This window comes from Cinclus cinclus, chromosome 3 (assembly GCF_963662255.1).
Source record: "Cinclus cinclus chromosome 3, bCinCin1.1, whole genome shotgun sequence".
Classification (NCBI taxonomy): domain Eukaryota; kingdom Metazoa; phylum Chordata; class Aves; order Passeriformes; family Cinclidae; genus Cinclus; species Cinclus cinclus.
The window spans coordinates 81,763,006-81,786,224 of NC_085048.1; the positions used below are offsets into that span (position 1 = coordinate 81,763,006).

The 23,219-nt window shown below is 56.7% G+C and overlaps 1 protein-coding gene across 1 annotated transcript; it reads left to right on the top strand.

The window, feature by feature from the left end:
- On the top strand, window positions 1-9,874 carry CAPN11 (calpain 11). The gene is made up of 21 exons (XM_062489218.1): window positions 1-246; window positions 806-875; window positions 2,223-2,341; window positions 2,479-2,612; window positions 2,782-2,950; window positions 3,482-3,565; window positions 3,649-3,734; window positions 3,915-3,989; window positions 4,399-4,559; window positions 4,639-4,808; window positions 5,009-5,020; window positions 5,292-5,503; window positions 5,625-5,664; window positions 5,919-5,984; window positions 6,315-6,372; window positions 6,466-6,530; window positions 7,387-7,455; window positions 7,587-7,665; window positions 8,115-8,231; window positions 8,305-8,363; window positions 8,603-9,874. Exons 1-21 carry the CDS (start codon window positions 1-3, stop codon window positions 8,627-8,629), a joined length of 2,118 nt encoding a protein of 705 aa, XP_062345202.1. The 3' UTR covers window positions 8,630-9,874.
- Window positions 9,875-23,219: the final 13,345 nt, after the last annotated feature.

Here is a 23,219-nt window from a genome sequence, read left to right on the forward strand (position 1 = left end):
ATGATGCCCTTTGGCGGGATGGCTGCTCGCGTGGAGAGAGACCGCCTGAGAGCCGAGGGGCTTGGCCAGCACAACAACGCCATCAAATACCTCAACCAGGACTATGAGGCCCTCAAGCAGCAGTGCATTGAGAGCGGCACCCTCTTCAGAGATCCCCAGTTCCCAGCTGGCCCGTCTGCCCTTGGATTCAAGGAGCTAGGGCCGCACTCCAGCAAGACGCGGGGAGTGGAGTGGAAGCGTCCGTCGGTATGTGCTGGGCTTGCTTCTCAGGCTGGGCTGGCATCCCTCCCCTGCACGTCTGCACTGATGTGTGCTGAGCTGCAGACGGGCCCTTGCTGGCACCCCTCAGTGCTCAAAGTCCCTGGAACGCTGCAGAGCCACTTTCCCAAGGGCCCAGGACCATTGCCCATGAGTGTCTGCTCAGAAAAGCATTGTGTCTAGCAGGCACTGCTTCCTCTGGGCTTCAAAACAGGTAGGTTGTGTTGTTGCTTCTGGGTGTCATGGCATGGATGTGTCACCCTCAGCAGCTGGGGCTTTTGAGAATGCATATTCCCTGGTGCCATGAGGGCAAGGGGTATGTCATCCAGCCTTGTCCTCCCATGGATACAACAGATCTTGCCTTGCCTTACCGTGATAGCCTTGGGCTTGCAGTCAAGCAGCCTTCCCTAGCAGAGGGCAGGTGGAGCACATCTCACAGGGACCATATATAATTTCTCTCGAGTCAGAGCTGCAGTGGGTGCCAGCCCTGCTAAAGACCAGGCCCTGACAGGATTTAGCACCAGCATCTGATTCTGTCCTTCTGCAGGAATTAGTGAATGACCCTCAGTTCATCGTTGGCGGTGCCACCCGGACGGACATCTGCCAGGGGGCTCTGGGTGAGTGTTGAAGCTTTGTCCCTGGAAGCTTTGTCCCTGATCCAGACAGCAGTGACTGGGGGGGGGTTGGGTGGCCCTTTCCATTCCATGAGGTGGGAAATGCAAGTCAGGGGGCAGCCTGTGCCTCCTGGTGGCTCTGGGTTAAAGCTCCACGAAAATGAGTTGATGCGTGCACAGCTTGACCATGTGACCCAGATTCTGGGTGCATCCATGCCTGACACATGCTGACAACCATGCAGATCCAAAGAGCTCCTTGCTTTGGTAAATGGTGAGGAATGGCAGCTGCATGACAGTAACAAACTGAGGTGGTGGTGGTGGTGGTGGTGACAAAGTGCTTGCAAAGCAATGTGGCATGGCAGAAAGGAATTGAGAGGTGTACAAGTGATGATTTGTCTTTTCTCCAGGGGTGTCTCCCAAGGCAAAGGCACTGAGGCAGGGAGAGAAGTGTTAATGGGCTGGGTAGGCTAGCAGAGTTGAACCACAACTGGGATTTTGTGATCATCAGAAACAGATCTTGGTATCACAGATAGTGTTGTCCTGATTGGAAGCAAACAGGGCACTTGACTGGCAGTACTGTATACCTTAGCACATTTAGCATGCTGTTTTCAGGGCTGACTGCATTTAATATATCCAATAATTAGGACAAACTTGAGATGGCAATTGGAGTGCGTAACAGCCCAAAGCACTGTGGTAGTGTTCACTTGGTCATTAAAAACTCAGAAAAGGCATTTTGTCAAACCACAGCCTAGTTACAGATTATCCAGGCTCAAGGCTAAGGTGTGAAAGACTTCAAAGGCAAAAGAGAAAAGAGGATCAAGACAAAGAATTTATAGCCCAGTGCTGGCCTGGAGCAGCACTTGTGGTTAAGATCACTCGGAAGGAAAAGGGCGGTGGCATTGCTTGTGATTTGAGAAGCTGGGGCAGCAGCATGAAACCACTTGCTTGCTAAGACGGCTTTTTACATGCAAAGTGTAATTCTGCTGCAGAACTTGCTGTCTGAGATAAGGAGGGCAGTTATATGAATGAGTTCCAGGAAGGTCCAGATAAATGGCTGCAGGAGGGGGCTGTTGGTGCTGACTGTGTGTTGTGGTCTGGATACAGGCTCCAGGTGAGGGAGGAATGTTCCATCTTGCCTTGAGATAATATCCTCTTTGTGGGCAGACTGAGCAAGCCTGGATCCCTGACTTCTCCTTGCTGGACCTTCTCTGGTTTTTCCATGGACTTTTTGAGCTGGGTAGCCCCAAACATTTGCAAGGAAAGCACACCATGGTCTCCTAAACATACATCACCTACCTTCCCAGCTAGGGGGGTGATGAGTACTCATGCCAGCTTCCTCTCCTTCCCCAGGTGACTGCTGGCTGCTGGCTGCCATTGGGTCCCTCACGCTCAACGAGGAGCTCCTGCACCGCGTGGTGCCCCATGGACAGAGCTTCCAGGAGGACTACGCTGGCATCTTTCACTTCCAGGTGGGCTGAGAGCTTTTGGCCCTCCACAGCTGGTGGGCTGTGGCAAAAGTGAGGGTGGTGGGTTAAGGAGATCTCTCTGGGGTAGGGATGAGCCATGTCATGTCCTGAGCTCATCCCACTCTCTCCTCACCCCCCAGATCTGGCAGTTCGGTGAATGGGTGGATGTGGTGGTGGATGACCAGCTGCCCACCAAGGATGGGGAACTTCTGTTTGTCCACTCAGCGGAGTGCACTGAGTTCTGGAGTGCTCTGCTGGAGAAGGCCTATGCCAAGTGGGTATCTCCATGGTGGCCATGCAGGCGGGTGGGCACCTATGGGAGGTAGGGCACCTCACTATGCAGGGGGGAGGCAAGGGAGTCTCTTCTGTCGCTGGCCCTGCTTGTGCTGGGTGGCTGGGCAGCTGCAGTGTGCTACCTCCTCGTCCCCTCACACACCCCTCAGGCTGAACGGCTGCTACGAGTCGCTCTCGGGGGGCAGCACGACCGAGGGCTTCGAGGACTTCACAGGAGGCGTGGCAGAGATGTACGACCTGAAGCGGCCACCGCGCAACATGGCCCACATCATCCGCAAGGCGCTGGAGAGGGGCTCCCTGCTGGGCTGCTCCATCGACGTGAGTGATGTGCTGGGATGAGCCACACGGGGCTCTGCCACAGCGCTGCCCAAAGTGAGGCCTCACAGCCCAAGGCTGTACCAGCAGTCCCCTCGCTGGGACACCGGGTGGGAGGTCATTTCTTTGCCCTCTTACCACAGCACTCTTTCCAGAGCCAGTGTGGCACAACACCTGTGGTACTGCAGCCCAGTTGCTGTGAATAGGCTCCTCTGGATGGAGCGGGATTGTTCATCTCAAGTGCAGGACAAGGGACTGCCTATAACGCTAGCCATGTTTTGCATCAGTAGATTACCTGGAGCAGGGTTTTTAACTTCTGAAGTGTGGGTGGTTTCTGGATAGATATTTGGGGTCCTCTGCTAAGGAAGCTATCTGTAAATTTTCCACAACCAGCACAGGGAGCTGCTACCTGCTGCTTCTCTTGGCTGGACCAGTGCAAAGCAAGGAGAATTCTCCACAGAGTGGAGGGGAGGGGTAGGGACAAGACTACATTAATTCAGTCCTATTGACTTGAGCATTGCATGTTCTCCTCAGATCACAAGTGCCTTTGATATGGAAGCAGTGACCTTCAAGAAGCTGGTGAAGGGCCATGCCTATTCTGTCACAGCCTTCAGAGATGTGAGTCACTTAGATTAGATTTAATGGCAATAGCAGCCTGGCAAGTGGCCTGGGCTCCACCTCCTGTGTCTGGTGTTTGGCAGGTGAACTACCGGGGTCAGCAGGAACAACTCATCCGCATCAGGAACCCCTGGGGTCAGGTGGAGTGGACTGGAGCCTGGAGTGATGGGTAAGCAGGACAGGATGGATGGCAGTCTTGCTGTCAGGCTGGACACAGCAGTCAGGCACTGGGCACTGCTGAGGGGAAGCTCACAGTGTGCAGAGCCCTTCACATCAGAAAGAGGAGTTGAGGCCAGCTCTGAACTGCTCTCAGGAGTCTCTTCTAATTGTCTCTCTCCTCCTATTCCAGCTCCTCTGAGTGGAACAACATTGACCCTGATGAGAGGGAAGAGCTGCAGCTGAAGATGGAGGATGGAGAGTTCTGGTGAGTGCTGGAGCAAAGTGCTGCTCTATTTCAGCAGCCAGTCCGAAAAGTAGCAGAGGAGCCAGGGAGAGATCCTGCAGTCATGCTTCACCTGAAGCACATGATGTGCCTTTATGAGCTGGCTTTCCAGTACTGGAGAGCTTGCCAGCATTTTCTCATCTGATCTAGTTAATAATTTTCCTCCCTTGAAGGAAATTCAGGCCAACTAAATGCAAAATAAACATGTAGGAAGAGTAAATATCCATTTGTACCCAAACCCAGCATGAGGATTTAAATAAGCTGTAAGTGTTTAGGGTAAAAGATTTTACTGTCACTTAATTCTGAAATGTTAGCTGGGTCCAGAGCTGCTTGCACTCTCCTCCCTCCCCACAGCAGTGCCCTGCCCTCAGCCCCTCCTTGCCTCTCACAGGATGTCTTTCCGGGACTTCATGAGGGAGTTCTCCAGGCTGGAGATCTGCAACCTGACCCCTGATGCCCTCACCAAGGACGAGCTCAGCAGATGGCACACACAGGTGTTCGAGGGCACATGGCGCCGGGGGAGCACTGCTGGGGGCTGCAGGAACCACCCAGGTACCTCTGGCCTCTGCATCTGTGCTCTTGGCAGCTTGATGAAACCATGCGTCTCATCCACATATCCCCTTCCTCCCAGCCACATTCTGGATCAATCCCCAGTTTAAGATCAAGTTGCTGGAAGAAGATGATGACCCTGGTGATGATGAGGTGGCCTGCAGCTTCCTGGTGGCTCTGATGCAGAAGCACCGTCGGCGGGAGCGGCGGGTGGGAGGTGACATGCACACCATCGGCTTTGCTGTCTACGAGGTAACCCCTGCCCACCCCAAGGCTTCTTCCTTGGGACAGGCTCAGCCCTGTCAGTCCCATCTCAACCCCAGTCCTCAAGAAAATCTTTTCCACCAGCTTTGGCCAGCTGTGGGCTAATGTCTCCCATCCTGTCCTCCCTGTAAGGGAGGGGGCAGGTGTTGGGATTCTGATTTTTTCCCCCTTTTCCCTCCTATCTGCAGGTTCCTGAGGAGGTACGTCCTGAGCTGTCGGAGCCTATCTCATCTTGGAGGGAAGCACAAGATTAGGCAAAAATGGGTTGGATGCATCCAGTGGCATGGGATCTCCCACAGTACTGGCCGTGGCTAGGGTGCTAGTGGGTGCTGGGCACCTCCATGTGGGAGGGAGGGGTGGCTCCTACTGGATGTGCAGGGCAGGGCTGTCCTACCTGATGGGGCTGGTGCTGGTCCTGCCACTCCCTGTGCGCGCTTGCCATTGTGGTCACAAGCACATTCCTTCCCCCAGGCCCAGGGCATGCAGAATGTGCACTTGAAGAAGGACTTCTTCCTGCGAAACCAGTCCCGGGCACGGTCCGAGACCTTCATCAACCTGCGGGAGGTGAGCAACCAGATCCGGCTGCCCCCAGGCGAGTACATCGTTGTGCCCTCCACCTTCGAACCGCACAAGGAGGCCGACTTCGTCCTGCGGGTCTTCACCGAGAAGCAATCGGACACAGCGTGAGTCCTGGCCTGGGAGGGACATCCCTTGTCGGTGAGCAGTGGGATGTTCCCCACTGCAAGCTTCCTCCTGGCTGGGGACGCTGCTCATCGATTTGTTTTTCCCTTTCTGTTTTCCCAGGGAGCTGGATGAGGAGATCACAGCAGATCTGGCAGATGAGGTAGGAGCCGCCACTTTGGATCGGCTAGGGCTGAGGTTTGGCACTTGGGAGGCAGGGGGTGGCTGTCTGAGTCTGGGATGTCACTGTGGCTGGAGAAGGGTTGGCAAGGTTGGGGTGATGGGGATGTGGGAATTCACAAAGATGAGAAGAACAAGGAAGAGCTTCCTTTCCAGTTAGCATTTACGGAGCCTGGAAGGCAGGGCAGATCCTGGGTTTGACCACTAACCTCTTCTTTCTGGTTTGCATCACCCCAGGAGGAAATAACTGAGGATGACATAGAGGACAGCTTCAAGAACATGTTCCAGCAGCTGGCAGGGGAGGTGGGTACAGCTGCACTAAGCTCTGGAGGGCCCTCTGGGGACAGAAGGGGAGAGGACCAAACCTTCGGCCATGGGAGTTCACACTCCTATCCTGCAGACAAGTCCATCTTTGCTGTGGCTCAGCCCAGCTGCCTGCAGGAATGGTGTGACCGGGGCAGACTTGGGGAAGAGCATCCAGCTGGGACCAAAGCTCTTCTGGGTATACAAGAAATGTAATAGCATCCTCATGCTTTGTGGCTTAGGCAGAGATGTTTAGGCAGGAGAGGGACAATGGCCACAAGAGGGGTGGAGAGCAGGCAAGGGGCAATGCTAACTCTGCTTCTGCTCCAGGACATGGAAATCAGCGTCTTTGAGCTTCGGACTATTCTAAACAGAGTCATCTCTAGACGTAAGCACTACTCTTCCTACCCCTTGGTCCCTGCAGCCCAGACTTGCTCAGCAGGTTGGGTTTTGATGCATGTGCTCATGCATTTCTCCTCAGACAAAGATCTGAAAACGGATGGCTTCAGCCTGGACTCCTGCCGCAACATGGTCAACCTGATGGATGTATCCTCTTGGTGCTGTGGGCCAGGGCCAGTTTTTGTGGTGCTCAGCCTGAAAGAAACAAAACTTGTCTGTTGGAGCTGAGGCTTGGCTCTCCAGCCAAGTACCAAAGCTGTTTAACTGGGGGAAAGAAAGGAAGGGGTTGGTCCTTGCGGCTTTAGGCCCACCTGCCGTACACTCAACTTCAGCAAAGGTTTTTTGGCAAGCACCATCACTTCTGCTTGCTTGGGCCCTGGCTCTGCCACCAAAAGCCCAGTACAGTTCCACCCCATGCCTTCTACTTTCACCTCCAGGAGGAAGTGCCTGTGTATCACTTCCCATGGGCTCCCTAGCCTGATGTGCCTAGTGCTGTTGTGCCACCCAGCCTTTGAGGTACTCCTCAAAGGGAGCAAGGACTATTGGGCTTCTTTCCTCCAAACCATCCTGTCCAGCTGCTGTGAATGAGTCAAGTGACAGGAGCCGTGGCCAGTGTCGTGCTTGTACAAGGACATGCAGCTTGGGGGTCAGGAAAGGAGCACCTCTGAGCCCTTCTCCAGCCTGGCCCCACAGCATTCCTTTTTGCTGCAGACCAGCCCAGCTTTGGTCCAAGGACAGCACAGCAACGTGCTTCCTACAGCAGGAGCACAGCTGCTCCCAGGGAGTGGCATGGCCGCTAGTTCAAGTGTTACACTTTCCTTGCAGGGTTACAGGCTCTTATTTTGCTGATGCTGCAGGATAGAGGGGAAGGTTAGGGGAAAAATTGGGCAGGCCAAGTGTGTCCAAGCTTTTCTCGCCTCCTGTGCCTGGGATCTCATAGCTTTGCCTTTGTACCCCCACCCTTCCCTGGCTGCTTTGACCTCCTTGACCCTTTGCTCCCCAGAAAGACGGCAGTGCCCGCCTTGGGCTGGTGGAGTTCCAGATCCTGTGGAACAAGATCCGGAGCTGGCTGGTGAGGAGGAAAGGGGGCATGGTGCACTGGAGACGAGTAGCACCCCTCCTGGGGCAGCAAGGAGCAGGGACAGCCAGCCTGGATGCCATAGGAGAGCGTTACCTTCATGTCCTCTTGTGATGTTTTTGCAGACAATCTTTCGCCAGTATGACCTGGATAAGTCAGGCACCATGAGCTCCTATGAGATGCGCATGGCTCTAGAGTCAGCTGGTACGTCTGGAGAAGGATGGGACTGGGCTGGAGGCTGGGAAGGGGGCTCCTGCTGTCAATCCTGTCCCAAACAGCAGGAGAAGAATGTAACCAGCCTATATTGCATGCTTGAAGCCAACCTGTTGTAGTGAGATGCGGCACCAGGCTTTCTGCATCACAGCTGTGCCAAGTGTTGGAGCCTCAGAGTTAAAGATGCACGCAAGATGGTCCCAGCCTCTGTCCTCCTCTGACCTTCAGAATCCCATCCTGGCAAAGCAGAGGCTTGGGGTAGATCAGTGAGCTAACTAGTCATATATGGCTGCAGGGAGAGCATCCCCTCTTCCTACTGAGGCTGGACACGGTGCCCTTCCTTGGGTGGGTTGGTGGAGCTTTTGTGTGGGTGCACGGACTTTCACAACTACACCCTGCTCTCCTGCCTCCCTGGGGGCTGACTGCTCTCTACCTTGCAGGTTTCAAGCTGAACAACAAGCTGCATCAGGTGGTGGTAGCCCGCTATGCAGACAATGACTTGGGTGTGGACTTTGACAACTTTGTCTGCTGCCTCCTAAAGCTGGAGACCATGTTCAGTGAGTAATGTGCCTGGGGCAGGGAGGGCAGGAACGGAGAGATATGTTGCTCACTTTGCTTGTGTCCCTGCAGGGTTCTTCCGTAGCATGGACCCTGAAGGCACTGGCACTGCTGTCATGAACCTTTCTGAGGTGAGAGTTCAGCCCAGTGAAAGTTGGGGTGAGAAACAAGGGGACATGGCATTAGGGTGAATGGGGCACCTGAGGTGGGTGGTAGAAAGACCTCCATCCCCCTGGGTAGGGGAAGAACCCATAAGAGACCAAAATGAGTAAACAGGACTGCTGCAGGCTCCGTGGAGCGCCATTAAAATTGACTCATGAGGACATGCCAAAAATACACCCTGCTCATCCCTTCTCCCTCTCCTTCCCAGTGGCTGCTGTTGACGATGTGTGGCTAGGAGTTACAACAGATCTGCTGCAGCTGGGACACCCCAATGGGCCAGGCCCACTCCAAGTGCCTCCCCTTGGATCTATGGATACAGGATACTCTTCTCCCCTTCCTCCATCCCACGCTGAGCCACCAGCCCTGCCTCCCAGCAAGCCTCACACCAACTTCTCCAGTGGACCAGGGGTCAAGGCAGGCAGGGGATTCCCTTCTCCTCTTCTGGGCTGGGCTTCTTTCCACTCCCCCTTGCTCCCTGTCACCCCAGAACAGGAGGAGGGTGAGCAGCACGGGGTGAATCCCTGCACAGTGGCAGGCTGGGGGCCAGCTGCAAAGCAGGGAGAGGCAGCTGCTGGGGCATGAGGGGGATGACACTCATAGTGCTTGCTCTAGTGCTGACACATCCACTCCAGCGCATATTGCCTATCTGCACCCGCACCTGGGAGCATCAGCACATATTGCCTTGCTCAGGCAGCAGATTCCTGAGGGAGCCAGAGCGGCCTTCTGGGAGAAGGAATGGCCATACTCAAATGTCCTGAAGCCCTTGCACCGTACTTATCACCACTAAGCGCGACCAAAGCGTGGAGCCTGCTGGCTCTTTTCTGTGTGGCCTTCAACACATCCCTTCCACCTCCATGCCCCTGCCTATGTCCACCACTGGGTCAAACCCTACAACTGAAGCACTGAATGTTTTGGGGCTCCTCCGTCATGGGAACACATGCGACCCTGTAGTGCAGCAGCTGAAGCTCCTCTTGCCCACTTAGGCACAGCTATGCCATCACTGTCACAGCAGCCTGGCCTCCCCTCCCATCCCTGGGAGCTCCTGGGGCCTCTGCTGCCTTTGGTCATTGCCTACAGCAGGGCTAGGGGGTACAGCACCCAAGAGGCAATGCCTTCCTCCAGAGAGCAAGGGGTGGTGGTTTAGGGGGGGTCTTGGCACAAAGTTGCGTTTTTTCTCCCAATCCCTCATCCTCCCACACTTTAACACTCTCCTCTTAGCTTGAGCTCCTTTGCCCAGTGTGGATAGACTCCAGTGCCAACATATTTGCACTTCTCTGTGCTACTCCATTCCCTCACCTTCTTCTGGGGTAATGGGGTGGCTCCAGCCTGGCAATGGGCGAGGGCCTGTCCCCTGCCCTGTAGAGGCAGGCAGGCAGGCAGTTTGCTTCCCCCACACCCCTGTTGTCGCTGGAGGATGCACTTGCAGCAATAACCACTGCTGCCTGCCCGGCAGCTCTGCTTCCTCACCCTGCTCACTGTTCTCTCCAGGAATAAACAGATCTGTTAGCCGCGTGGTCTGGAAGGTGCCTTGGGGTCTTTGTCCTCCCTCTGCTCACCATGGCCTGGTGCAGAGCCAAGCCCAGGTAACACTGCTTGCCCAGCCTGGGGCACAGGTGGAGCAGCACCATCAGGGCAGCTCTTGCTGTGGAGCTGGAGATATCCACATTCCCTAGGACTTTAAAAGACTTGCTTCTTCCTTTGCTCGGGTGTCTCAACGCTGACACATGGGGCAGTATCACGTAAGAGAGAGGGAAGGGAGCACTGCTCTTAAAGAAAGGTGTCTTGGGGAGGCTTGTGGAAGGGAAAGAGGATAGGATGGAGTTAACAATGGAGCTGGTGGAAGTGGACAGAAGCCTGGAACTCTGGACCCTGGAAGGGGACCAAAAGAGGTTTATTTCTTTTCTGGGTACAGCCTGTGGGAAAGTAAATGTTTTCCCCTGCTTCTTTTGAGGTCATGCCAGTTATAGCTAGAAGCAGAAAGACTTCCATGAAAATGGCAGTGGAGTGCTGGATGGTGGGGCTTTTCATAGCATAGCTCAGAGCAGGACTTGCTGTCAGTGCATCCTGCTCCTTGCTCACACTCTAGAAGGACATTGCAGCCTGGATGGCCCAGGGGTGCTCAGCATTTGTCAGAGGAGTGACCCTGGATACCTTATCCATCCCAGCATCCCAGTATGGCTTATATGGATGCCCTTTGGACCAGCCCAGCTCTCTGGGACCAGTATCACCACAGTAGGGCCCCAGTTCTGGAGCAAGCCAACCTGGCTCAGAGCACAGACAGAAGCTGAGGTGTGCTGGCAGGAGGAAACAGCCCCCCAGCTGCCTCACAAGGCTGCCCTCTACTACAGAGGCTCCCAGGGCCAGATGGAGGTGGGCTACTTGTGCTTGTCTCTTGACTACCTGTGAGCTGAGTTGCCTCCCTGGGTGGTGAGCTTAGGACTCAACAGCCCAGGCTTCCTGCTCCTCCATGCAATCCCAAAACCCCTGCAGAACAAGGCTCAGGTGGGACAGAGCAAGGGTGCAGGGAGGCAGGCAGAGCTGTCCCAGCTGCAGGGCCTTATCAGGCACACACAGGCCCAATTGTAGGGCATGGTGACACCCTGGCTTTGGGATGACAGGTGCCCCTGGCGCAGCCTTACCAGAAGCCCCATCCCTCCCTCCCTCTGGGTGCCAGCTGGCAGATCCCTTCCCTTGCTGGCCCTGGCAGCTGGCAGCCAGCATCAGCAGGGGGTCAGCAAGCAGGGCTTCCCCAGCTGCCAGCTAATGCCACTAAAAGTAGCCTGGCTCATCCTCTTCCTTGCAAAGGGGACAAGGAAGATGCCCAGCAGAGAGAGGCCTTAAATGCTGAGTTGAGGTGAGTAGTGAGGGGGCCAGATATGACCAAAGCTGCTCTTAGCTTTGGGTTTGTCTTGGGACAGGCACTAGCCAGCAAAAGCCAGCCTAGCCCACTTCTGCCTTTCCCACACCTATCCCATAGATCTGTGTTGGGTGGGCCAGCAGCACCCATGGATACACAGCACCACTGCTCCTGCATCCTGGAATTTCCTGCACCTCATATGGCCCCAGAGCTGCCTGCCCTTCCTGGGGGTTCCCCCTCTCCCACCAGCTGCTCATATCTATCCCGCAGGCACAGGAGGGGGGAGCAGGACCACAGCCCATCCCCACCTGGCCTCACCAGCTGCCCAAGCAGCTGGGCTCTGGCATCTCCCTCTTGGCTATGCTTCACTCTGCCCCGGGCCCACGGCTGCAGGAATGTCATTCCTGTGGGCACAAGGGGCCTTTGTCTGAGCAGAGACAGGGTGTGGGGGCCCAGCCCAACATCTCGAGCTGGGGCTGGGGAGAGCCACAGCTGAGGGCTCGTGGGTGGGCAGCAGCTGACCCCAGCATGGCCCCACAGCTCCCACCCAGGCATGGCGGGCTGCAAGGGATATCAGGGATGAAAGCCCTTCTCCTCATCCTCCTTGCCCCTCTGGCACCAGCAGCATCCTGCAGTCACTGCTGGCTCAGGAAGCAGCACCAACACCAGTACAGAGCTGCCATTACACTAGTAAAGCCTCAGCAACTGTGCTAAAGGATGCTAAGGGCTCATCCACCCCAGGAGGGAAGCAACTTGGGGCAGGAGCCAGGAGCACCAGCCAGCAGCTGCTGGATTCAGCCTTTTTCAACAGCTGCCGTCTCAGCGCCAGCAGCAGGGAATGTGCATGGGCCGGGGCTTTCCAAGGCCTGGCCACAGAGCGTTAAGCAATCTATTTATAGCACTTGCATCCCTCCATCAGTAGGAATGGCCTGTGCTCCTCCTGCACAGGGCTAGGTGTTTGGGTGCCACCACTGTCCCCACCACCAGCACCCTCTGGGATCCCTGCCAGAAGGGTGAGGTTTCCTAAAACAAAATACTCTTGGCCTTCCTGACTCTCATCTTCCTTCCCTTCTTATTTCTGAGAGCTCCAAGTGCTGCCCAGAGCAAGATTTGCAGCAAATCTCATACATCTTGTGAAGGTGCCCTTCTTCCCAGGATCCCTGCTGAATCCTATGGCAATTTTATCATACAACAGCCTATTTAGGCATCAGCAGGTGCCGATGGTTGCTCTCCCACAGAGCAGAGATGCTGTTCTGGGAGCAGGCTGAGTGCTGGCAGGTCACTCATGGATGGGGTGGCCTGTGACAGATTAGCCTGTTGTGGGATGGGTCGCAGGACTGCTCAGAACACATTCCCTCAGAAGAGCAGCAGCAACCAGGAGGAGTTGTACCAGGAGGTAGCACTGCCATCTCCTGCCCAGATGCTGGGATGTCACACACCCGTGACCCTCCAGCTGTGCCTCCTCTGAGGTGGCCTCCCAACGGGTCCATCCTTTCCCAGAGCAGATAGAAATGCCGGCTGGCTCCAACCCCAGGATCTGCCCAGAGGATGTGTGGGCTGTGAGCTCACCTGTGCTCAGCAGCAAGAAGGAAGGGGTTGGGTTTTTGACAAGCTGAATTCTCAAGGCTTTGGGATGACAGGGAGAAGACAAGAGGACAGCTCTGCACAGTCCTGCCACCACACTGAGGATAGACCCCTGTGTGAGCTGCTTCGAGCCCTGCTATCTCACCAGCATTGCTTCACCCACTTACCAGGAGCTCAAATTATCCTCGTACTGCCCCGGGGAGTCTCCTGCTCCTTGTTTGCTGGTGTCTTGCTGTTAACCGATCATCTGAGAGAAGCAAGTACTATGGAGTACGTATTTACTTAAGTACTTCCCTGTTTAGGGAAGTGGATCTCAGCCCTTCCCATCATCTAATAGGTGATACATGGTTGCGCAATTGATGCAATAAAGAAAACGGATGCCTGAAAGGAAGTGGTCTTGACAAATACCCAGCAAAACATAAGCCAACCATCTGGTGAGGAATTTTGAGTCCCTTGGTGGAGAGGGATGAAACATAGACAAGTAGAAAGTGTTGAGAGACAGAGCAGTGATTGCAGGACCAGAAAGTCCTCCATGGGTCAATGGAGCAAGGCTCTACATGTTTTAACCTAGGAAACTCACAGGCAGGCCTCTGCTGCCCTAAATCTTGTGTTCTGAAGTAGATATTGGTGAGGTTTTGTTTTCTTTCAAGGTTGCATTCTCTTCCCAGCTCAGTGCATGACTGGAGAGAGGAGAAAGTTTATATCCCTTCATCTCTCTGGGCTGTTCTTTTGCCCAATTGGAGGCTAAGGACCCTGACCTTCCAGATGGGGAAAGTTACTTGGCAAGGTCTCCGCATTTTTGGCAAGAGACAAAAATCTGCCTTTCTATGAGTCCCAAGAGCTTGGCAATTAAGCCCTGCCCCACCTTCTTCCCAGTGCTCGGATGTTGCAAGCACCTGGCTCTTGCAGCAGGGTGAGAGCCTCCTGCACTCCCTCCCCAGGAAGGAACAGGTTTCTGCAGAGACCACACACTACAGCCCCTTTGTTCCCACATAATTTTCCATCCACTCCCTTGTGTATCTCAGCAACATTACACTCAGACACAACATAACACTCAGAGGCAACACTCCCAGGAATGTGCTGCAGCACCTCTGCACCTGGTCGGTACCTCCCTTTCCCGGCTGCACTGGGGGACAGGATTCCCCCAGTAGAGATGGAAGGATGATCAGTTCCCCTAGATCAGGCAGGGCTTTTCCTAGGAAAAGGCTCCCTAGGGAATAAGGTGTCCACTCTCTTCCATTACTGTCATCACTAACAGTGACCTGGGATGCGGCCTTTTCATCCCAGTGGTCCCCAGCCTGCTCAGAGATGCAGCAAGTGGCCTCTGCACAAGGAGAGGATACTCACAGTGGAGCTGTATTTTTGGGGAAGTCAAGGCACCAGGCAAGACTTTTCTGGGATTGGCTGCAGCACAATGAACCCAGGAGTCTCAAAAGCAGGCCAAGCACTGCACCCGCTACTCCCTGATCGAAGGGGAGATGCTCCCTCCTGGGGAAACATAAAACCTGACATAGCTGCAGCAAAATTTTGGCTCCCAATTCCTTCATGTGAGCTCTCCCACTCCTGTAAAGAGGCCAGCACGGAGCTGGTGGCAGCACACAGCAGAGCCCTGCGCCTGCGCCACGGCCTCTGACTGCAGCGGACCAGGAGCCCGGGAGCCTCCGGGAGGCCAGTCCCAAGGGGCTGACGTCAACCCCGGCCCTTGAAGCTCTGGGGCCATCGGGGAGCTGTTTCTGCTTTCAGCACGTGGTGTCCCTGTGCTGAGGCATGGCCAGCCTGCTTTCCTCATCCATGGCTGGCTCCCTGGGAAGAATCTGTGGGGCTGAGAAAGGTCACCCTGGCTGAACTAACCACCCTTGGATGGGACTTAATGGGCAAGGGACAGTTTAGAGCAGGCAGGCAGGGAAATGGAGCAGTAGCTTTTGGTCCCTCGTGTCTGTTCATTCTCCTAAATTCTTCTTGAGTGAGAGCCAAAAGTAGGGCCTTGGCAGGGTTTTGGAAGGGAACAAGGGGAGGAAATGAAGACAGACATCCACCAGGAGCAAAACAAAGGTTCAGCACAGGAGGGAAGTGGAAGGGCACAGACATGACCATGGACCTTCCTGCCTGCACCCTCACTCTGGCTAGCTTATGCTCACTCCCCTGGCTGTTTGCCGCAAGCTAATTCAGCTTGGGAACACTGGAACACAGCTGGGAAGTGTAGGACACTCCTTACCATCTCAAGCCACTCATAGAGCCAAATCAAAACTCTTTCTCAGGGGAGTACCCAATTGCTCCTCAGTGTATTATGCCTTGGGTCAGGCCCTTGTCCACTCTTCTCGTTGGCTCACCTGGCCTGCATTCCCAGCCCTTATGGGAGCAGGGTGACAATTGCTGGCACTGGCAGGGAATGACAGGCAAGCATACCTTGGACTCAGTGCCTGCTCAAGGGCTATGGCAAAGTGAAACAGAACCCCACGCTGCCAGCCCACATTTCTGTGGTGGGCAGATGTTGATCCTCCCTCGCCCCCCCTTCTCTCCCCTACACTGCCACCCCGACAAATGGGGCCTCCGCTGTGAAGCAGTATCACTTTCAGGGAGCGTGTATCTGGCCTGGGAGGAGGGGGCATTTAAATGAACAGCTGGGGGCTTTTTGTTGCTCCCTTGCTCTGGAGCTGTTCCTGCCATTTGGGCTGGTGGCAGGTTCACGCTGGGGAAGCCGAGCAGTCCAGGCTGCTCCGGGAGAAAGAGCGGAGTGGTGTCCCGGAGCAGGAAGGATCCCAAAGAGGGTAAGAGTGATCCGGGTCAGAGGTGTGAAGAAGCCCCCTCCAGTGCTTCTCCCTCCAGCCTGCCCCAAGCAGCCCGCGCTCTCAGGGGGGTGCGGAACCCCCAACTTCCCGCTCAGCTCAGACGTTCCAAAACGTGAGGAGCTGCCGAGCACCCCCGCTACTGCAGGTCAGCCGGGGGCGTGACGCTGTGCCCGCAGGCTCGGGGGCAGCATGCCCGCCCCGCCGCTGGCCGCCCCGCTGCTGCGCGCTCTGCTCGCCCGCCTGCTGCCGCTGGCCCGCCGGCGCCTGCTGCCGCCGCTCCGCCGCCTGGGGCGCCGGCTGCGCTCCCGGGAGAGCCGCCAGGCTCTGCTCACCTGCCTGCTCTGCCTCCTCAACCTGCGCAAGAAGGTGGACGACTGAAGCCGGCCAGCCGGGGCAGGGCAGAGACGGGACGGGACGGACCCGGCAGGGCGCGGCGGCTCCTCCCGCCTGCCCGGCCCGCCGCGGGAGGAGGGACCGGGCAGAGGAGGGGACGCGCCCCGGCGGGGGCGGAGGGCCCGCCCAGGCAGCGCAGGCCGGACGGCTGCCCGCGCCTCGCCGCTCCGGCCATGGTCGCTGGGCCGGCCCCCGCCCCGCTGTCCCCCGTCGCGGGGCCGTCCCGCCGCTGAGCGCTCTCGCCCGCTCCGGGCAAGGAGCCGGCGCTGCCCGGGCGATCTCCATCACCCGCTCTCCCGAGCGGCGGGGACCTCACACGGCCGCTTCTTCCCACGGTGCCTGGGCCGGGACCCCCACTGCCCGCAGCGGGCAGCGGGGAGGGCGAGGATGTCGGGTAGCACGGCGAGGAAGGTGCAGCCCTTCACCATCAGCACCAGGCTCTCGCTGCCCAAGTGTGCCGCGGACTTTCCCGGAGATTGCCCCGGCATCGCCCTCGCCTCCGCGCTGGACAGCCACCGCGGCCTCCGTCGCAGCATCAACGAGCGCATCTCCCTCTACCTGGCCCACGCCCGGGCCGGCCCCGCCGCCCCCGCGGGGCAGCCCCGCAGCCCCAGCCCCGGTGAGGACGGGGTCACCGATGAGGACCGGCTGAACCGCAGCTCCCTAGCCCGCTCCATTAAGAAGATCACTCTGTCCAACTGGTATGGGGACGCTGGCACGGGAGAGGCAGGGGGACCCGGGGACCCTGCCCGCCCCGACGGCGAGAGGAACCACAACAACAACAACAGCAGGACAGGGAAAGCTCAGTTCAAGGTAAGTTCTCTCGGTACCCTGTGCCCTGCTCTCGCCCCGTCTTCCCTGCATTTCCCCATTCCTCGCTGCCAAGGGATGGATAGGTCCTGTGGGGGCTGCGTCCATCCCCGTTGCCTTATCCCCCTGCCGCCCAGGTAGCAGTCGTTGCAGGGCTCCTGGGGTAGTTGTTTTTCCTCCCATGTGCCCCCCCACGCACTGCTCCGTCCCGTCAGGCTGGAGGGCAGGAAGTCTTCGCGGATTAGCGGAGATGAGGTTTCCCCGGGGCTGAGATGAGACAGAAAAGCCCTGCCCCAGAGCCTGGCTATGGAGGGCTCAGCTTTTGAGATGCCTGTGCTGATGCAGTTGAGTGCGGGGAGCTGGGAACTCACTCTGTCCTTTACCAGAGGGGAAACGGAGGCTGGGAGAAGGGAAGTGGCTCATGAAGGGCCACACAGCCAGGCAAAGCTGGGACAAGGCTAGGGATCAGGACCCAGGGCTCTCGGCACCCCACCCTCCAAGTGTGAGCTCTAGCAGACACAGTGGTGCGAATTCAACAGTGCCAGAGCCCGGGAGACCCCCTGTGTGGGTGGGATGGGGCGAAAGGCATCTCGGAGACGTCGCAGTTTCTGGCAAGAACAGAGAGGAACTCCTTGGGATTTAACCCTGACCTGCAACAGCTGGTTTCCCGGCAGGATAGTGCAAGGGAGAGCCGCGCAGCCCACTGCCAAAACCCTCATCTTCATTGCCAATAAAGGCTAGGCACAGCCTCGCACGGGGTGCCGCTTTCTCCGGCACGCAAGCAGCTCCTCGCTGGGCGGCCGGAGCCTGCGCAGCCCAAAGAGCAGCGGCATGAGGGCTCCCCTCTTTCAGATAAGGTAGGGAGGGACACGTCCTGGGCACGGTGGTGTGGGTCTCTCGGGAGGCTGCCAGGATCGGCCTCTCCTCCTCTCCAACATGAGCATGTGGAGCTGAAAGAGGTGGGCAGGCTGAAAGATAGAGCTTTGGGAGGGAAAGAGGGAGCTGGGGGGCAGGGGAAAACGTGGGATGGCAGCTGGAGGAGAGGAGGGACACTATCTCCCACACAGAGCACGGTAGTGCTTTCCCAAGAGTGCCCCATAGCCCTTGGATTTGCCCTTCACTCCTGCCCCGTAGGAATGAGAGGCTCGTCCGGGATGAGCACAGTGTTGTGGGATGAGCACAGTGTTGCCTCGGAGGATCTGGTCCTGCTCGTCTTGTTCGTGGGACGTCACTGGCACCTATTCTATGGGAATGTGGCAAGCATATGTGCCGTGTTAATTTTGCTTTTAGAGGGGGAAAGAAGTGTTTGCAGAGGCGGCAGCTGAGGCTACTGCACTCATATCATGTGTGGCTTTGCTATGACATGAAGCCTGGGGTCCTGCTAGGAAGCGTTTAGCACAGCACCTCATGGATGCTGAGGAAGGCACAGCTCCTTCTCCCAGACTTCGGTTGTTGAGGGAGTTTGTTGTTTTGCCGGATCGGGGACCCAGCTCCAGCCAGAGGGACCGAGGAGGGGGGGTAGTCCCGATGGAGCAGCTCTGCGGGAAGGATGAAGTCATCGTTGTGCTGGCAGCCCTGTTTTCCTGCGGCTGACGAATCGTGAGACAGGGACTTTAAATAAAGCTCCCGTGTCACCTGCAGGCTTGTCTCCCACAGCTGAGCCCTGGGAGCCAGCGTGAGACATTACTGCACAGAACTTTCTAGGGTCTTATGCCTCACAGGCACGTCACATTTAGCTCCCTAACATTCCCTAAATATGCATCTGAACCTCTCAGCCCCGTGGTCAGGCAAAGAGGTGCTTTCCCCTTCTGATACTATCCTGCTGAGTTCTTACAGTGCCTGCTGGGCTGTGATTCAGCCTTGTACCCTGACTCCTTCCTGCTTGGGATGGGATGCTGTGGCATGTTGCAGTGGCTTGTCCTCTGCAGCCATGGACCAAGCTTATCAGGCCCTTGGAAAGGTGCAGGGGTGCTGTTCTCCTAGATGTTATAGAGCTGTTGGGCCATCTGTAGGGCTCTGAGCCTTTTTGGTGGCAGCAGCTCTATGCTGGGGGCTGCCATTTGTGTCAGGACTTTTCTGCAGTCCTGGAGAGATGATGGGAACCCATGTTCAATGCAGGGAGGGAGTTCTGATCTGCTTAGGTTCATTTCCCTTGGACAGCATCCTCAGTTTGGAGTCACCAGCAGTGGCAGGCTGGCTCTGGCTGATCCCACACCCCTTTTGTGGTTGTCTCAGAGGGGGGGTTGTCGGGGCAGCACACATTGTCCACCACCCTGTTTCTGTTGACCTGTGCCTGCTTGGATGGCTGTTACAAACACAACAAGGTGGCCCCAGGAAGGGAGTGGAAGGAGGTCCCTAAATTAGCTTGTTATATCCAACAGCCCAAGAAAAGATCCATCTGTAGAGGATGAGGCTTAATGCCCTTGGGCATGATCCAAACAATCCCACGCACCTCTCCTCTTGGGGCTGTGCTGCATCAAGGATAAAGTAATGTGGAGTTTGTCCTGGACATCCTCTCTGCCTGGCTGCAGTTCCTGGACTTCCTTCCTCCTGCCTCTCCTGCTTCCACCCTCACCCCTGTCCTTTGGAAACCCTTCCCTGCAAACCAGCTGCCCCTTTAACTCATCTCCCAGCTAGGCTGAGATCAGGGATCAGCAGCTGAGAGGATTCAAGTTCATGATGTTGGAGTTAATGTCATCCTGTGCCCTCGTGCCTCTGCCCTACTGTCCTTCAGTAAGGCAGGGGAGTCTCACTCTGGACATCCTTAGATGACTAGGGACCAGTGGTGATCACCAAATGGGTTTCCGCTGGCTTCAGAGCAAATTCAAGGAGAGAAAAGGGTGTTGGGGGTATTGGGAGCTAAAATGGAGAAGGCACTGAGCAAAGCAGGCTTAGGAGCTCTTGCCACTTGCTGAACACGTGGTGGGAGCTGTGGATGCTGTTCGGAGGAGCCTGGCCTAGATCCATAAGGAAGGATGGGCAAGAGCACAGCCAAGCAGCAGCTGGGTACTGCCAGCAGCCGCCTCTGGCCCAGGGCACGGGGAGATGGGTCAATGCTCCTCTGTCCCCTTGGCTGCCAGGACAGTTAACCACTACCAGGCTCACAGCTGTGCCTTCCTGCCTCTAGGTCTTCCTCAGGAAGGATGTGGATGCGGAGGAGAAACACCAGGAGCCCAGGAGTGTTCAGGCCAGTGTTTTGTGCTCTCCAGTGGACAGATGTTCTCCCTTTTATGCAGTATGTCCCCCTGCCCTCAACATTAGGGGGGAATGACATGCAGCTTGGAGCTGAGCAGTGAGGATGGTTGCTCATGGTGTGCCCAGGTGTGGATGGAGCCTTGCCTCTTTCAGTGAGTGCAAGAACAAGCTGGGCACGATGGGGCAAGGAATCAGCCCCCTGGGCAGCACCCAGAGATTTTATTGCTTCCAAGGGAGCCAGATTATGGGCTCCTCCAGCCCTGGCTGAGCCAAGTGACTAAAGGTCACAGAGTCGCAGGAGGGCCTGAGAATCTGTGTTGCTATTTAAAACAAAACAAAAAAAAAAACAAAAAAAAAAACACCAAAAAAACCCCAGAGGATTTCTGTAGTTCTTGTGGTTAAGTAGAACAGGCATTGGAAAGTGAGTCCCGTGTTGTCAGCAGGGGAGCACATGCCAGAGTGCTTAGAAAGCCTGAAACAGTTGCCTGAGCCCCACTGCTCCACAGGCTCCTGGAAAATTGCTCCCTGGTAGGCTCAGGGGCTGCTAAGACCCTGTGGGGCAGCTCACACACAACCCTCTCAAGGAGGAAGGGCTGTCCTCCGGAGCAATTTCCTCCTGATGAGAGGAGGCAGCAAGCCCTGCACCTTTGGGCTCCTCCTGAAAATGCTCAGTTTCCTGTTTGCCACCAGTCAGTATGTAGTCAGATCCCTATCCCTGGGCAGAAGGGTGGGAAGTAAGTTCCCCGGGTGATGGTGCTGGGCTGCCCCATGAAGCTGGGCCCAGGGCTGAGTCTGGAGAAGGGCCAGCACTTTTATTGGCTGACCTTTGCTGTCACCCCTGGCAGAGCTGGAACCCTGACAGAGGGTTTCATCAGCGTCGATTGCCCGCATGGCCAAATCCCAAGGGAGATGCTGCGCTCTCTGCCCCCTCCAACCACTCACGGGGGATGGGGGCCTTAGGTGCCACCAAAGGGATGGTGAGGCTTACCAGGAACCTGCCCCATGGTCTGTCCATCCCATCCCCTGGCAGCATCCCCCTGCGTGACACCAAACAGATGCTACAGACATGAATGCTCCTCGCAGGGATGCACTGCCTCAGGCTGCAGGGGCAGCAAGCACTGCATCCATCTCCAGTGTGGGTGCTGGGACCAGTCCAGGTGCTGGGTGCCTTCCCAACAGCCTGGAATGACCTAGGGAGTGACCCACTTAAGGGACAGCCCAGCAACCACCCCCTGCTGGGGTTGCAAAAGCCACCAGTGTGGCATTGGTAGAGGGAAGTGGTACCTCAGTGTGCTGGAGGAGAACCCCAAATATGTAAGTGAAGGAGTGGAATCAAGAATAAGGCATGCTGACCCACTTCATTTGGGTTTCTGAACTGCCCCTGGGAGGTGATGGGAAAGGCTCCCTGGGGTAGCACACTGACACCCCCTGACACTGCTTCTTCTCCCCCCAGCTGGCAGGATCCCCGACATCATCACCCCAGAAAGAGAGCCCTAAGGGCAAGGAGTCTGCTGCAGCACCAAGATGCAGTGGTAGAAGTGGTGTGGGAGCAGCCCCTCTCCTTGACCTGAGTCCTCTGATAGCCCAGTTCAACCGGGAGATGCTGCAGGTGAGGCCAGCTGGGGCACTTGCCGAAGGGGCTGCATAGGAAGTGGGATGGAGGGCCACCGGCATCCTTTCATGTGAACTGTGGGGTGGGGTGCGCAGCAGGGAGGGTTGAACTCCCAGCCTGAGCGAAGCCATGGTTGTGGCATGAGATCATGTTTGGCTGCCTCTCCCTGGCTGTGAGCCCCAGGGAGAGGGGGTCAGCCCACACTAGGGCCCTGCTTCCTCTCCGTGTGCGCATGCTCCTCCCGTCCCCCGTTCTCTTCCTCCTCCTCTCACACCCTGTCCCTCCCCAGCAGTGTGGGAACTGAGATGGTGGGAGGGCTGCTTCCACGCCATGGTGGGAAGAATACATGGATGTTTGCACTGGGGAGCAGGGTGCAGCGAGGAGATGCTTTGTGCAAGGATGTTCTGTGCAGACTGGGCTGCTTGTGCAAGCCTAGCTTCTCCTGCCGGGCTGAGGCAGATGCTGGAAAGAAGTGAGGTGCTGCACTTCTTTCATACCCCTGTTGCCACAGATGCTGTCCTGAGTACCTGTGCTGGCCTGTTGATTCCCGGAGCAAATGGGTTGTCAGCTGAAAGGGTGCACTCCAGTCCCTGTCACAGCTTTGGGAAGGTTTGGGCTTGGGTCCCCAAAGCTGCGTCCTTGAGGCTCTGGTGGAGGTCCCCAGCCACGTGGTCCTTTATATGTTGCAGGCAGAGAGCTGGGTGAGAGGCAGGCTGCGGGACCTGAAGGACGGCTGTGACCTCCAGGACTGGGAGGAGGTGGCTCAGACCTTGCAGAGGGACATGAAGGACTTTGAGAACACGCTGATAAAGCTCAACCAGGTGAAGCGAGGCAGGCTGTGGCGTGGCATGGCTCCCATTACCCACAGCACCTGTGTCCCTGGGTTCTCTGTAGCAGAGGGTCCCTGAGAAGCCCTGATGCTGAGTGGGTCCCTTGGCCCCACAGATGGGTGAGCAGCTGATGTGGAGGGCAAGCCCCAGTGCCGAGGCCGTGCGGAGGCAGCTGCTGGCCCTGCAGGACCAGTGGCAGCTCCTGAAGCAGACGGCTGCCAGCCAGAGCAAAGCCCTGGGAGGGCTGCGGAGTCTGCAGGACTTTAACAGGAAAGCTGAGCGGCTGGAGGCGTGGATCAAGCACAAGGTTTGGGGGATGGGAAGCATGGTCTGGGGAAGGGGACAGCCTGGCTTTTTCCCCAACTTCTCACACCCTTGCCTGGCCCAGGAGGAGAAGCCCTCTCTGGCAGCCCTCCTGCAGGAAAGCCCAGACAAGATCCAGCTCACCCGCCGCATCCTTGACTTGAAGCAGGTAAGAGGCTGCCGGGGGGCTGCCTGCCTGTCAGGGACCCCAAAATCTTGAAGCTGGGGCATGGCACAGGTCCCTGAGGAGGGATGCTGATTTCTTTCCTCTCTACTCGGGCCAGGAAGAGCAGCAGTTCCAGAGTTTGCACAAAGAGCTGAACAGCCTGGCCCAGAAGCTGGAGAAACAAGGCAAAAGTGAGAGCAGAAACATCTCAGCCCGGCGCAAGCACCTCAACAAAATGTGAGTGGAGGAACCATGGGCTGAGTAGTGCTGAGCCAGGCACCAGGAG